Source organism: Haliotis rufescens, unplaced genomic scaffold, assembly GCF_023055435.1.
Source record: "Haliotis rufescens isolate VD_foot unplaced genomic scaffold, xgHalRufe1.0.p SCAF_3, whole genome shotgun sequence".
In the NCBI taxonomy this organism is placed as follows: Eukaryota; Metazoa; Mollusca; class Gastropoda; order Lepetellida; family Haliotidae; genus Haliotis; species Haliotis rufescens.
This window is the reverse complement of record NW_025964001.1, coordinates 26,488,972-26,505,312: the sequence shown is the minus strand read 5'-3', so window position 1 is coordinate 26,505,312 and position 16,341 is coordinate 26,488,972. Positions and strand designations below refer to the sequence as shown.

Here is a 16,341-nt window from a genome sequence, read left to right as displayed (position 1 = left end):
AGGAATGTGATATATAATAATAGGTTGTCTGTGTAGCTCGGTGGATAGAGACACCACTGGCACTGCGAAGTCTGTCATGCACGGATGAATTGAAAAGGAAGCCTAAGCCACCAGTTTAACTTTATGGTCTATGACCTAAGATAGTATCCAGAACGTACTATCACTGACCGGTTAAGTAAAAAACTCTGACACAAACTGGAGACTGTGAAATAATGTCTCATTCCGTAAAAGGCGACTAACGGGATCGGGTGGTCAGGCTCGCTGACTTGGTTGATGCAGGTCATCGTATTCCAATTGCGTGGATCGAAGCTGATGATGTCAGTCACTGGATTGTCTGGTCCAGACTTGATTATGTACAGACTACCGTCATATAGCTGGAAAATGGCTGAGTGTGGCATTAAACAACAAATAATAACAGCAACAGCATCCAAAACTATAGGTAGACAGATGAAGTTGCTGTGTTCACACTACGTTGATCCTGGTGTCAGAACACTGCTGTCTGTTTAATAAATGACAGTATACAACTACATCCTGAAATCTGCCACTTTGTGGAAAAATAATTTTTTTCATCCAAGGAAAAAAATGTTTTTAATCTGTTTTCTTGGCATGTGACATGCAAACACATGAGACAACGCACACGGATGTGATGGGTGTCTCTGTCGTCATCAACAGTTGGGAGGGTGGAGGGGGACTCATTGTCACATGATTCAGTCCCAACATGTGAGTCCTGCATTAAACAACAAACAACCAAAGAAACACAACCATAGTCCCATGACTATTAGGAGAACTATTCTGATCATGGACTTTTGACAGGAACAGTTTTGGGGGGTCCAGTTCAATAGAAATGTTTCCATTTATCAACTATGTGGTGAAAATGTATCTCGATATTCTTGTCATCATTAAGAGTATTCATATTGTTGCCCTTCATTGAGGTGCTTTCAACTTGAATTCTTGCTGAAGGTATTATAAGTACTTATAATGCATGTCGACCATACTTGTTTATACATTACACTGAAGAGATCAGTCGTCCAGCTGATATTGATATGATATGGCGCCTGAAGTGCTGTAGAGATCTGTTTCCACATCATTAGTCTTTACATGTCAACAGTCATTACACACAACTGTCTAGATAGTTCTGTGTGTTTGATTGACCTGAGTATTCCATAGCCTCCATGCAAGGGTCCCATACTGTAATGTCAGCACTGTCGTGACTCAGCAAGGACTTGTGACGGTTGTTGTGCTTTTTCTATCATGAGAACTTACGACTTTTGCTCTGCTTTAACTGTTATAGTGATAAGTGCTACCGTAGTGCTATATCTATCGTGATTCTGATTTATAAGCATTGACTTACGAAAATCATATTGCCATAACTATCGTGACTCTTATACCTAAGCACTGACTTACGACTATCATGGTGCCATAACTATTGTGACTCTTATACCTAAGCACTGACTTACAACTATCATGGTGCCATAACTATTGTGACTCTTCTACCTAAGCACTGACTTACGACTATCATGGTGCCATAACTATTGTGACTCTTATACCTAAGTACTGACTTACGACTATCATGGTGCTATAACTATTGTGACTCTTTTACCTAAGCACTGACTTACGACGATAATGGTGCCTTAACTATTGTGACTTATACCTAAGCACTGACTTACGACGATAATGGTGCCATAACTATTGTGACTCTTATACCTAAGCACTGACTTACGACGATAATAGTGCCATCACTATCGTGACCCTTATACCTAAGCACTGACTTACGACGATAATGGTGCTATAACTATCGTGACTCTTATACCTAAGCACTGACTTACGACGATAACGGTGCCATAACTATTGTGACTCTTATACCTAAGCACTGACTTACGACGATAATAGTGCCATCACTATCGTGACCCTTATACCTAAGCACTGACTTACGACGATAATGGTGCTATAACTATCGTGACTCTTATACCTAAGCACTGACTTACGACGATAATGGTGCCATAACTATTGTGACTCTAATGTATAAGCATTGACTTATACTCATGCTTTTCTACATGGACTACTGGTAGTCCGAAAAGTGGACCTAGGATTGATGGAAGAGGGTCTCCAGGAAGCAATTACTTGGGTGTCCAAGGTCTGGGATACAGGTCTGGGTTTATGGAGATGCACATCCCTGGTTGATGAGGCTGCTGGTGGATATGCCTGGCCATGTAATGAAATGAGGCCATTTACCAGTAAATATCGCACCCATTGTATCAAGTTGTCAGATAAGATTAATGGAAATTGATGGCACAAAGCTGTTAAACTGTATGGTGGTCGGATGGCCATGGGGATAGAATATTAGTATGGGAGGGATTGAGATATTGGTTGGCACTGACTATGTGGACAGTTAATATTAAACTTGATTGGGGCCAGGTTTTTGGTAATACCCGGTGGTCAGGCTAAAATTGGCATTTCAAGGGAGATTAACTTCAAGAGATTGTTATTTATGTTGCTGAGTTATTAAGTGATCTATTTTCAAAATAATATGCTTATGTTTTTCTATAAGTCTTAGATTATAATGATAGTTTACAAAACATTGTACATTGGGCATGATATGATTAATTGGTTATCATATCCTAATTGCATAAATCGATGCTCTTGATATCAATTACTGGATTGTCTGGTTCAGACTTGGATTATTGACAGATCGTTGTCATATAACTGGAATTTTGCTGAGTATGTCGTTAAACAACAAACATAAAAACCAAAAACAAAGCAGTTGTTTATTCATCAGAATAATTTAAAGTGTATAATGTAAGTTTGTGTATGTGACATTTTTGGACATTTTGCAAAGTCAATCATCTGGTGGCGTATCAACTGGATCTCAGTTCATCAAAGTATTTTGAAGATTTAAAATTCAGCTGTTATGTTTAATATTTCATATCTTAGCATTTTTTTTAAACGGTTTACAAAATCAGTGATCTGTTGGTATAATGTGAACTGGTTGTTCTACATGCAGGCATTTTGAAGATCGTGAACTTAAGCAAGGGTTCATTCCCGAATTTGTTTTTGTAAACTGTCTGAACATCTTTTGGGTGACTTGACGCTGTACAATGACGCTGTACAATGTCTGTGGTCATAAACTGACAGCAAGGCAACTGAAGCAGCTAGAGTTGCCACGAAGGTCAGTCTTGCTGAATCAGGAGGGAATTCAACAGCCAGTCATAAGACAGTCCATACCAAGGGCATGGACTCGGAACAAATTGAGAGGTAAATGGGCCCCGTTTAGCTGTGGTAATAATTTCTGGTCATATCTCTGAAATGACCACAGCTTAAAAGGGGGATCTACACACTTTGCAGAATAGACTCAAGCTTCTCACCTGGAAATAGTGTCCGGTTATTGATATGTTTCTTGTCTGACAGTATTGTTATTTTAGGCTTCTGTCTGCCAGGCCATGTCATTGTCCACCATGGCTGGAAAAGCTGGTTGGATGTCGGCACAATGCCCTCGGCTATTGGTTGCTTTCATCAATCAAACTTATTGGATCCTGATAATAAGCTACCCCAATGAAAGGATTTGGTAAATAGCCTTTAAGGGATCACATCAATTTATCAAGAATGTGATGCTTCATCATCGTATGTGCTATACATGCTGATAATGTTTCACAGATACAACACTGGATACTTGTCCTCGGGATATATATGGGCTCTTTCTACACTTTGCTGATTAAGCATATCTAGACGGAATGTTGGCTTGATAATGAACATTTTTTGGAAAATTGAGATATTTGGTCGTTATGATTGCAGAGTTTTGAAAGATTATTTTCACATAGGCAGTCACAAGTTGTGGGTTTGTGGATCGCTTTTGAATTTTGGAAATCTCATATGACATACTGTACTTGCAGGACTGATGTTAGCAGATTTATTAAGTTGCCAATTTTTGTGTATCTGTGTTTTTTGTGAAATATGCATATTCACAATATTGCGAAAATGAGGGTAATTACCAATATTATATTGTTTAAATGCAGATTATTCTTATTGACAGTATGTGCCAGTGAGTTGCTAACACATAGGAAATCATGACAACATATTTCAGTAAAAACAAACATAAATATAAGAGGTTGCAACCAGGATACAGAAAGTTATCACAGTGAATCAGGGAGATAATTTAAAATGTAAGCCATTTAAAAGTGCCAGCATGGAAAGTGTTCAAAAGAATGAGCTCAGGCAGTGTTAAAAATACCCGCCTGCCCGACAGTCCGAGTTGGTCTATTTTGCTGACTGACAGTCAGTTTTCACAAATTGGCCACACCCGATGGTCGGGGCACTGATCTAAGGCAATTCCCTGGAACTGGTTGTTGCCTGTGTTATTGTTTCCACCAAACCAATGCTACAGCAAATGAATGAAAACAAAATGCAAATATCATAATTACAACCTACCAAAGTTATATGTACAATTTTAGGCTGCTTCCTTGTTCAAGGAATGTATCCGTGAATATCCACATAAAGGAATGATATCCCACACGTCTGCAGCTGTACAAAATAACTTAATCGATGCCACGTGTCTCTGTAACAATCAAATATTTTAAAATATATATATCATTTCGGGATATTATAACCTGTGTTCGTTTCTCAACTAATCACTTAATTTGTTTCAATTGTTTCACGTATGTGTGAAGCCCCAAGGGTCAGCTGAGAAAGCCCACATTACAACCTTTTTCAAAATGTCCATGGTTCTTAAAAAAAATCCATTGAGTTAGATAACAATGAGCAATCAATCAACGTATTATCGGTTAACCCTCTGAACAAAGTATGTTGTTTTTACATTGGCACTTGACGGCATGATATGACCTACACATGTAAACACTTACTTTTGACATATCAACTGTGCATTATAACGGTGATTAATCAATCAACATATTTTCTGTTGATACTTTGATGGCTAGGAATGATCCATTGATCTACAAAAAAGTAAAACAACAGATCATTCATCTCTTGCTGGGCTGCTACATGCATATTACATAACACACATTTCACCTCACTTCAAACCTGGATTTTGATTGAATAATTACCCCAGACACAAGAAATGCCAAATGGGAACCTTTATCAGGTAATTTGAGTGGTGCTACCACTAATTATACCTGTAATTAATTCATTAACTGAGCATCAAGTGAATGATGACAAATACACAAGTGTAGGGTTATACCAGAAAACATGGATGGCAACAAGGGAGTAGTAATTGTATTATCCACGAAATCCGAAATCCGAAAATGTTTTTACTGCAGGGATATTTTTTTTTTATTACTAAACCATAACCAACAGGGGTATTTCCAAATAACAACATCCGATGAGCTTCCGGCATTCTTTTAGCCAGTTTGTTTAGGCTGAAGAAATTAATTAACATGCGCCCTTTGTCAAAATCTTTATAGATAGATCACGGGTAACCAATCAGTGTTAAAAAATGCGTAAAACAAATATTGCGTCCAAGTTTATTTACCGGTAGCTGTCCTTGCAGGCGGTAGCCCAGTCTCCTGTCACACTCAGTTGCGTTAGCGAGCAAATGGACTCACGGCAGCTAGTGAGCCCTAGCGGCCAGTGTCAGACAGCCGAGAAGATGCCAGGGATTACTGCCCCTTTAAAGTTACTAAGTGGACAATCCATCAGTTTATTGTTATTTTCTAAGAACTAACATTCAACAGCACTATTCTTATGTTTACCCTTTTGTTACTTTTGTTTGTTTGCCTTGAACCTTCTGGACTGGCAACATTGTATCTTGTCTGGTAACTTCGCAATGTTGCCAGTCTGGTTGTCTAACGAAAAAGAGGTATTCACAATAGTATCCACTGTACCTACAGCTAATCAAGAGCAGTGGTGGGAATCTGTCGTTTCATCCATCTATCATTACCACCCTCCACATTATCACTGATCCATTCCAGGCTCTGCAGTAATTATATAAACGTATGGGGGCACGGGTGGCCCAGTCGTCTAAGGTGCCACGATTCGCTGTGCAGAGTTGCGTCCCTTGGGCATGCCAGAAACCTATGATGGGAATCTGTCGTTTCATCCATCTATCATTACCACCCTCCACATTATCAGTGATCCATTCCAGGCTCTGCAGTAATTATATAAATGTACGGGGCACGGGGGGCCCAGTCGTCTAAGGTGCCGCGATTCGCTGTGCAGAGTTGCGTCCCTTTGGCACGCCTGAAACCTATGATTGTGGCTTCGAATCCTGGTTCGCCCTGATTAAGTTGCTAGGTTTGTCAGTGTAGCAGTACGTGGAGTCATCCCACAGATGACATCCTCACCTTGTCAGCTTGCTGACGGGGTTAACCTCTTTGGTCATGTGGACAAGACGTCTGACCTCTGATCAGAAGGTCCGTGGTTCGAATCCCAACACGGGACTAGGAAATATACCATACCCATGCTCGTGGGTTTCACCGAAGTTGTAAATGTCTGAGACCTGCATCACTTCGGGCTTTCCTCCCACATTAAGCTGACTCGCCTTGATATCACTGGAATACTGTTAAAAGGGGCGTTCAACCAAACTCACTCACTCACTATAAACGTACAGTTCACTACACCATTTCATTACTTTACAGGACCATCATATTGATTGCAAAGGACCCTTACAATTAATTATTGGGGTTCCTGGATCCCTCCTTTAGTAAGTCAAGGTGAATCTCTAAATAAGCTTAATAGTTCTAAGTCAGGAACATGTGAGGAATTAAACCCAGGATCTTCAACATTATGAGCAAACACATGTACTACTAAGCTATTCCGTCCCCCTTGTAGAGCTACATGTACTTGTAGCATATCTACATAATTCGTGTCACAGTACATCCTTGCCACACATGACCTTGAATAGATTCAGCTCATGAGATGTTGGAGTAGAACAGTTGTGTAAGAGTCCGAGATTCTGGTGAATAATGTCCACGTGTTCTCCCAAGCCACCTGATACCACTAAATGTGACCACCGGGAGAAAAGGGACCTTGTGGGTGCTAGGATACAATTTTGCTGTGACGTCATAAAAAAAGATGTTTGACGTCAACTAACTTCCGCATAAAACGCCATGTGTCTTATTTCTCTCTCGTTTGTTCGTAATGTAATAAAAACAAAATTATTTCACAACATTTCTGCTTACGTGTCTACTTTCAACTAATCAGACATTATATCCCCTAAATTCAATCATTACATAAACAGTTTTACTTCTGAAAATTGGACTTTGTCCAATGAGTCAGAAAATGAATCTAAATGTTTGATGCCCTGTATCTTTGTAATAAATATGAATTGAAGCTTAGGAATTGTATTTTTGTGTTCCTAAGATACTGTAGTTTTAAATTGTAATGAGAAGTCAAAATGTGATTTTTCGCCCTTATGTCCTGGTGGGTCACATATAGTGTGTTCACTGCCTCCCCCGTAGTCATGATGTGACCACTCAAGCATTGCATAGCCCTCATCAGCTGACTGGCTGTCTAGGCCCGTAAATACATGGTTCATTATGCTTATGTATCTCCGAGAGTCATAACCAGTGGTTGCCTAGTAGAGCAGTACTGTCATTTTGACAGATTTGTAGGTCAGTCAGGTATGAAGACGGCACGGGTATAAAAGTACTTCGGGCGTCTGATGTATGGATATGGAGGCCAACTCTCTTGGTGTTTTCGAAATGAGAAAATATTTTTCGCCTTGGGGAATTCTGGTGCATTTGACATAGTATTTTTGATGAATATCTGTAAACATAATTGTTTTTGTACTGAACTAGTGGAAAATAGGTGACATATTCAGCTTGCCCGGTCAAAATGTTTAAATGCGCTTGCTTGCTGTGGGACCTGTGAAGATCCGGGCTAGAACAGGCCTTCAGCAACCCATGCTTGCCGTTACATGCGACTATGCTTGTCGTAAGAGGCGACTAACGGGATCAGGTTATCAGGCTCGCTGACTTGGTTGATGCATGTCATCGATACCAATTACGTGGTTCTATGCTCGTGATGTCAGTCACTGGGTTTTCTGGTCCAGGCTTGATTATTTATAGACTACCGTCATATTGCTTGAATATTGCTTAATGCAGCGTTAAACAAACAAACAAACAAACAAAAGCATGCGATGGTTGGAACAGTTGATGGATGTGAGTGTAATGAGGTCATCTCAATAACTGCTTGGTATGCATGTTCCTCACAGAAACACCAGTACTTGGTTCTTCATTTTTGATCCAATTTTAATTAAAAAATTTGGAAATAGTTTATTTCAGAAACCACCCTGGGATATTAGCTGAAGATTCTGATCTAAAATGTTAACTTTAGCGGTTATCAATTTCTTATTTGTACACAACTTCAAGGCTTGTTAATGATTGTCAGAAATGAATATTTGGTAAATCTTTGCCCAGACACCCCTGGTTTGGTCAAGGTTGGTGTTGTCCAGGTTGGTGTGGCTGAAGTAAATGTAGTTGAGGTTGATGTGGTTGAGGTTGTTGACAGTGATGCTGTGTCACATCCTGGGGAACAATACCTAGATGATGGTGATGCTGTGTCACATCCTGGAGAACAAAGTCTAGATGACGGTTATGCTGTGTCACATCCTGGAGAACAAAGTCTAGATGACGGTGATACTGTGTCACATCCTGGAGAACAAAGTCTAGATGACGGTGATGCTGTGTCACATCCTGGGGAACAATATCTAGATGATGGTGATGCTGTGTCACATCCTGGGGAACAATATCTAGATGATGGTGATGCTGTGTCACATCCTGGGGAACAAAGTCTAGATGGCAGTGTTGCTGTGTCACATCCTGGGGAACAATACCTAGCCGATAGTGATGCTGTATCAGATCGTGGAGACAGCGCCCCCAGAATCAGATGGTAGCAAGTTCACCAAGACAGGATAGTATTTCCCACAGTACTTCCACACTCAAGACCGGAGGCATTCCTCTGGACATACGATATGTGACTTGATACCCAGGCTAACCTGGCCAACATGAAGTAGTGGCAGTTTTGTTAATACCTGACTCAGTCTTCCGTTTGACTTGCCCATGACATCAGCACCAACACAGACTTAACACAATTGTTCCCCAAAGTGTAGGTGATGAATTACAGGTGAAGCTAATTTAGTATGCAAGACCAGTCTTGCAGACACTGACGAAGGATATGATAAAGACATTGCGATCATGTTTTCAGGTATTTACATATTACTAAGTTACACATTTATGGAGACTTGAAACCTTGTTTTATCTCCCTTATTAACTCGCTTAGCCTGTGTGGATGTATGTCAAGGTTCCTTGTCAATCATCAGGTATAGTTTCATAGTTTCATGTAGTCGTATAATGTGACCCTGGAATACCTTCCTTACTAATGTCACTAGATTCAACATTGCTCAGGAGGTTTTTCAAAACCAGTATTTTGTAACAGACATTTGACATCATGTTTAGCATTTTGATATGCACAGGCACGGTATTCCTAGGGCAGTGATTATTATGTTAAAGGTTTATGAATTTTGTTTTGTTCTTACACTGTTGGTGGTTGACAAACAAAAATTGTCTTCAAATGAACATGTCTGAATTTCCTGAATTTATGCCCCTCGTCTGCTCTCACGAGGCACATGAATACCTCCATTTCCATGTCTAAATGATTGCACAACTAGATATATTGAAGAGCTGTAACTCTTTATTGGTCTATACTGATTTAAGCTTCGCTTTATATTTAGATTTCACAGTGAAGTCACTTTTCAACACAAAATGCCTCCGTGGTCTGGAGGTATTGCGTCCACCCGGAGAGCGGAAGGTACCGGCCCCGTCATACCAAAAGACGTTAAAAGATGGTACTTGTTGTTACCCTGTCTGGCGCTCTGCATTAATGGTCTAAAACAAGGACTGGTTGGATCGGTGTCAGTATACTATGTCTGCATGGGGTATTCATGTTAAACTGAGACATGGTATCTGTGAGCTAGCACTATAAAATCGGCATTAGTCCGAACTACATGAGCTTGTACAGGCAGCCACACACACACGTGCATGCACGTCGGTATATAACTGCAATAATCTTGGACGAGACATTTCTTGAAGCCCATTTCTGGTGTCCCCCGCCGTGATATTGCTCGAATCTTGCTAAAAGCGGCGAAAAACAATACTCACTCACTATGGCTGACTAAATACATTGTCAAACCTGGCTGGTCATGTCCCTTTGTGGTCGGTGCTCATGCCATCAATCACTGGTATGCCAGACTCCGACTCAATCATTTATAGATCACTGGAATATTGCTTGCAGCATGACACAATCACTCAGTGATACGCAGAGCGTCTGATCTTGGCCTCATTTTCACTCTTGGATGCTGTAATGCCTCTAATATCAATAATGACCGGTTATTCCGGAAGTTTACTCTATACTGTACATGTTAGCAGGGCTTTGAGCTCTTTGAACAACATTTATCAGCTGAACGAAGTACTGAAATTTGAGGATGGCCATTTATGAGTTATTTGGAGCCAATTATGCCTCAAGTTGCTGCGGATCTAAAGATGTTTTATATGCCATTGTCTGTGTCACTGTTGGTGTGCTCGTGGCTGTTTTACAAATATGTTTTATAATGGAGATTGGTCATAGGACCGTATCATATTTTGCTGCCCCCACCCCCCATTTTATATGACATTTTTTTGTGCCCCCCCCCCCTCTTCCTTTATTAAATGACCAGTCCCTAAATAGTGTTAAAATTTATAAAGAAGATTATTTGCAAAATACTTACTCATGAAGATAGGTCTTCAGCAACCTTTGCTGGCTGTAAAAGGTGACTAGTATTTGGGCTTATCTTGCATTGAGAAAGTTCTGAATAATTCCATTCCAAATTAAATACTACAAAGATGAATTATATAAATACATTAAGTGTGTTGGGCTGAAAGATAAAAAAAATGTATAGTTGTATTGCAAAATGGGAATATATTGCTGAATTATATTAGCACAAATGACCAGTGAAGATTCCGGGGTAGAATAGGTCTTCAGCAACCCATGCTTGCAGTAAAAGGTGACTATGCTTGTCGTAAAAGGCGACTGACGGGATCGGGTGGTCAGGCTCGCTGACTTGGTTCATGCATGTCATCGATCCCAATTGTGCGGATCGATGCTCATGATGTCAAGCACTGGATTGTCTGGTCCAGACTCGATTATTTACAGACCGCCGTCATAATGCTGGAATATTGCTGAGTGCGGTGTTAAACAACAAACAAACAAACAAATATTAGCACAAATATATGTTCTTAACATAGCACTGATTCATGTTATGGAAATACACAGAACTTTGTAGGCGATGTCTTGCATTGAGTGAGTGAGTGAGGTGTTACTCTGCTTTTAGCAATATTCCAGCAATATCACAGCAGGAATCACTAGATATGGGCTTCACACATTTTACGCAGGTGGGAAATTGAACCCAGGCTTTAGGTGTGACAAGGCAAAACACTAACCACTAGGCTACCTCTTAAATATGAATGTGATATATAGACAATGTAGAAAATAAGATTATGTTTTTGTAACCTTGGTGAATATGTGTTTCAGCACCTTGTCGGTCAGTTATCTGCCCACCAGCTGAAGACAAGACATGTCCGCAGGACAGCTACGAACTGCCCAATCAGCTGACCGATGATGGATGCTGCTACATCAAGAAAAGGTAATGTCCGCCATGGCCGCCCAGCCTCACAGGCAACCATGGAGAACACACATGCTGGCCCTCTCTCACCCCTGCTCCCTGTTCAACAGTCACATGCTGGAAGATAAAAGTACAATCTAGTTTTTATCCCCCGCTGGGCAAATTCTGGCCGAAAGGGGGATTATGTCGTGGCGCAGTCCGTTCGTCCATCCGTCCGTCCCACAGAGGGTACTAAGCTTGTGAAATCAACTCCTCCTCCAGCTTTTAGAGAATATCCCTGATACTCTACACACAAGATGTCGACATGTTGATGATACGCGTATCGCAGTCCCGTTTCATTTCGACAAATTTTGACAGAGTTACTGCCCCTGTTTTACAGAGCTTCATGAAATCTACTCCTCCCCCAGTTTCCAGAGAATATCATAAATATCTAACTATAACTATAACTATAGTTAGTTTCCTTGTATAAGGCTTTTGGGGGTGAGCTACATCCTTATGGCATTAATTAGCATTCAGACTGGATTACTCCCAACAAAATGTTCTGCACAATTTGTTTCAAATGCAGTGCCATCTACTGTTGTTATTTCATAGAATACAAAGAAAATATAAACTCGTTAAAAAAATTCATGCGGGGGATGTTGTGCTCTCAGAGCACTCTTGTTACCTTTACAGGTAATCTAGTTTTTACCTGCATCGTTCCCCATTTAACAATCAGCAGAATCTTGTTGGACTGGACCTAGGAAGCCAGCACCATGACTACTGGACACAGTGTCCATGAAGTGGAAGGGGGATATAGGAATAGGTGCTGTCCGTCTGTCCTTCCGGAAAAAAATCCATGAGAGATATTTTAACCAAACTTAGCATATAGATAGGTCTAGTGTTGAACTAGCATGTCATCGATCCCAAATGTGTGGATCGATGCTCATGATATGAATCACTGGATTGTCTGGTCCAGACTCGATTATTTACCGACTGCCATCATACAGCTGGAATGTTGCTGAGTGCGGCGTTAAAAAAAACCCCAACCAACCAACCAACCAACCAACCAACCAACTTGAGAACCTTGATTAAAAACATGTAACAATTGGTGGAACAATGCTTTGCAACTCAGCAGTTGACTGAAATCTGTGTGTTGAGATCCATGTTGTTTACGAACTGGATGTCTAGTTTGTTACGCGATTTTGATTGGACTATGCATAGACTCGTTATTCCAGCCAAAATGTTACTCCTGAATTCAAGCCTAGTTCGACAAGGGTGGAAACTGGACTTTTATAGATAACTCCCTTGCCACGGGAAGATGAGCCAGGCTCAGGTTGTGGTGTCTCCCCTGAAATCACTTCAGAAAAGGAACATTTTATATCAGTCAAACATATCTTGATGAAATATGATGACATGCAGGTATAGCATGCTCACAATGAATATCTGTGAACCGCGTCATGTACTGGAGTACTCTTCTCCCATGACATGTGACATGTTTATCATGTCTGTTTGCAAGGCCGTGCCCGACATTCCAAGTAGAGGGGGCATGATGACACCAGCATTCATCATTTAATGGACCGTAAGATGCTTGCCATAGCCAACACATTAGGTACAATACAACCATTTACTCTCCCCAAAAAACTTTCAGTTGTGGTTCTACTGTTGCTGTTAATGGGATATATAGGGTTCTCTTGTCACTGGCTGTGGGAGCCTGTCAGACTGGGTATGTCTGTATACCACTCCGTGTGGAGCCCTGTGGAGCCCTGTGGAGCCCTGTGGAGCCTCCTTCATGGAGCTTCTTGTCACCAGGCCATTGTTTGCTATATGTACCTTGCACACAGCAGATTAAAGATTCCGATGTGAATGTGGGTGATGAAGATGAAACAAAGATTCCTCTAAGTCATTACTTAACCCCGCCATGAAGTGTAAGGGGGATATAGGAATGGGTGCTGTCCATCTCTTCTTCCGTCCTTCCATCCATCTGACCTTCCGTCCATCCGTCCATCACGTTTCCGGAGCAGAACTCCATAACCATGAGAGATATCTTAACCAAACTTGGCACAGAGATAGGTCTAGTAGTGAATTGGTGCGTTTTGATAGTTTGGGACTTTCAAAAAATTATTTTTTGAGTTTCCATCTCAATGATTTTGACTTAGACTGAAAATGGCCATAGTGCTCGTTTCCTGAGCAGATCTTGAAAACCATACAATATTTCTTGCCTTGCACACAACCGGATACGTCATATTGGTGGGTGGAGGAGGGGGGAAGGGTGGGGGGGGGGGGGGGGGGGGGGGGGGGGGGGATATGAGTGTTTTAAGCTTGTTTAGTTTGTTGTAAAAAGTCCTGTGTCTTAATTGTTGTCTCTTTAATGTAACTTTCATCATAACATCCCTGTTGGGATACTTGGTACCAGGGGTCCGGAAACCGTCATATGTGCCGGACATGTCCGATTGGGAATCTCAAATGTCCGGTTTAAAATATTGCTTACCGGACATTTTAAAAAGTATTGTCCAGACATTCTTAAATTTTGACCAGACATGATCAACAGTTAGGACTGAGCAGTTTCTGTCTGCAGTTGCAACACAATTAAGATTATCTACACTGACAAGCTTTGTTTGTTTTGATTGCTGTAAATACATCGTACCTACGTGATAGTCCAATCGGTCAATCACTGTAATAGGCAATAAACTGAGTTGACACTGATTAATCGAGGATTAATTACTGAGAACATCTTGTTAATTTGCGTGAAAGGTGTTTACAACTGTACATAAATACCTTGCATCATCGATGTACATCATTATCCTCACAATGTTACGATACGTAACCTCAGACAAAAAGCGGAAGCGTGACGACAGCCAGTCGACCGATGCAGATCAGTCGAGCGGATCTGCCAAACCCTCAAAGTCTAGACGATCATTTTGTAAGTCGTGGCTAACGACTTTCACTTGGTTGACATACAATGAAGATTTGCAGATTTTATTGTTTTCAGTAGCTAGTCGTATATTGAATCTTGATTGACCGCCATTTTGCTTTCTCGCACGATCGATATCAATTTTTTTTATGGTCAATAATTAAGTACAGATGAAAAAAGTATTCAAATAACTATTGCTCTCAACGATATTTTAGTATTTGTGATTAAATTATCTGTCTTGTTTTTAAAAAATCTTTAGTTAAAAAAAACCCTTTTCCCGTGAGGTCACGTGATAGCCAAATATGGGATAATAGTCTCGATCCAAATGTTACAATGCGTACACTTGAGCAGACTCATGAATATAACACATGAATATTAATTAGACTGTTTACTACGTTAACAGATCGTTATTATAACAGAAACAAACGTATGTTTTCCATGTATATCTAAAATGATATTATTTGTTATTAATTGTCAGGTGAATTAAACAATTTAAATTGAAACAATTCATAATTCATCATATTATGAATACGTAAACTTGTAATGTGTGTCAAAAGTCGTACTAAAATACGCTATTTGAAGGGGGCGTGGCCTAAATGCAAATGTCCGATTGGGATTTTAAATTTTCCGGACCCCTGCTTGGTACAATAGGTACCCACAGTACCTTTAGTAGTTGTTGCAGTACCTTTAGTAGTTGTTGCAGTACCTTTGGTAGTTCAGTGATCCATTCTTATAATTTTCAGCACTATTTAGCCAAGGGAATCTGTTTCAGCAGATAATTGAGACTGTTCTCTGGCACTGACATTGTATATTTACCCCTGACAAAATCTTGAATGTAGCCAATCAAGCAGGTAGAAAACAAGACGAGTCTACTCGCCCTAGCCTGTTTTTGGCATCCGTTTCAGTAGGTCCTAGTGTCAATGTATGAACAGTGATTAACTGAGCTTACAAAAAGTAATTTTACAAGACTTGGACTTGAGACTTCAGTGGCCTGCAGGGAGGTGTACTGGTGTGAGATGTGTGAGTGAAGAGGGAGGTGTGTTTGTCTCACCTTTTCAATCTCCCCTTGCTTCTTGAGTTCTCAATTCTCCATTGTTTGTGGATGCAATCCTATACCTAATGTTACACCTCTCAGCATGTTGTTTATGTCTTGAATTATATTTTCTGTTGATATCAAGGTAATTTGTGTGACAGCAACTCAGTCTAATGCACAACTTGATCTGCTTGTATTTGTTTTGGGATATCATTGATACAAGGTCTGTTTCACTCCACACTTGGGTGTATTTGGTGGACTCCACACTTGGGTGTATTGGGTGGCTCCATACTTAGGTGTATTGGATGGACTCCACACTTGGGTGTATTGACTGGACTCCACACTTGGGAGTATTGGGTGGACACCACAATTGGGTGTATTGGGTGGACTCCACACATGGGTGTATTGGGTGGCTCCACACATGGGTGTATTGAATGGGCTATATACTTGGGTGTATTGGGTGGACTCCACAATTGGGAGTATTGGGTGGACTCTACACATGGGTGTATTGGGTGGACTCCACACTTGGGTGTATTGGATGGAATTCACACTTGGGTGTATTGGGTGGACTCCACACCAGGGGATATTGGGTGGCTCCACACTTGGGTGTATTGGGTGGCTCCACACATGGGTGTATTGCATGGACTCCACACATGGGTGTATTGGGTAGACTCCACACTTGGGTGTATTGGGTAGACTCCACACTTGGGTGTATTGGGTGGCTCCACACTTGGGTGTATTGCATGGACTCCACACATGGGTGTATTGGGTAGACTCCACACCTGGGTGTATTGGGTGGCTCCAGAGTCCAGA

General features: G+C 40.8%; 1 protein-coding gene across 1 annotated transcript in view; it reads left to right on the top strand.

The window, feature by feature from the left end:
• LOC124144818 (cysteine-rich motor neuron 1 protein-like) overlaps positions 1–16,341 on the top strand; it is a 98,455-nt gene that overhangs the window by 43,327 nt on the left and 38,787 nt on the right. The window contains exon 3 of the mRNA XM_048403962.1: positions 11,515–11,626. Within this exon, the coding sequence (XP_048259919.1) occupies positions 11,515–11,626 (112 nt within the window). The remainder of the gene's footprint in view (positions 1–11,514; positions 11,627–16,341) is intronic.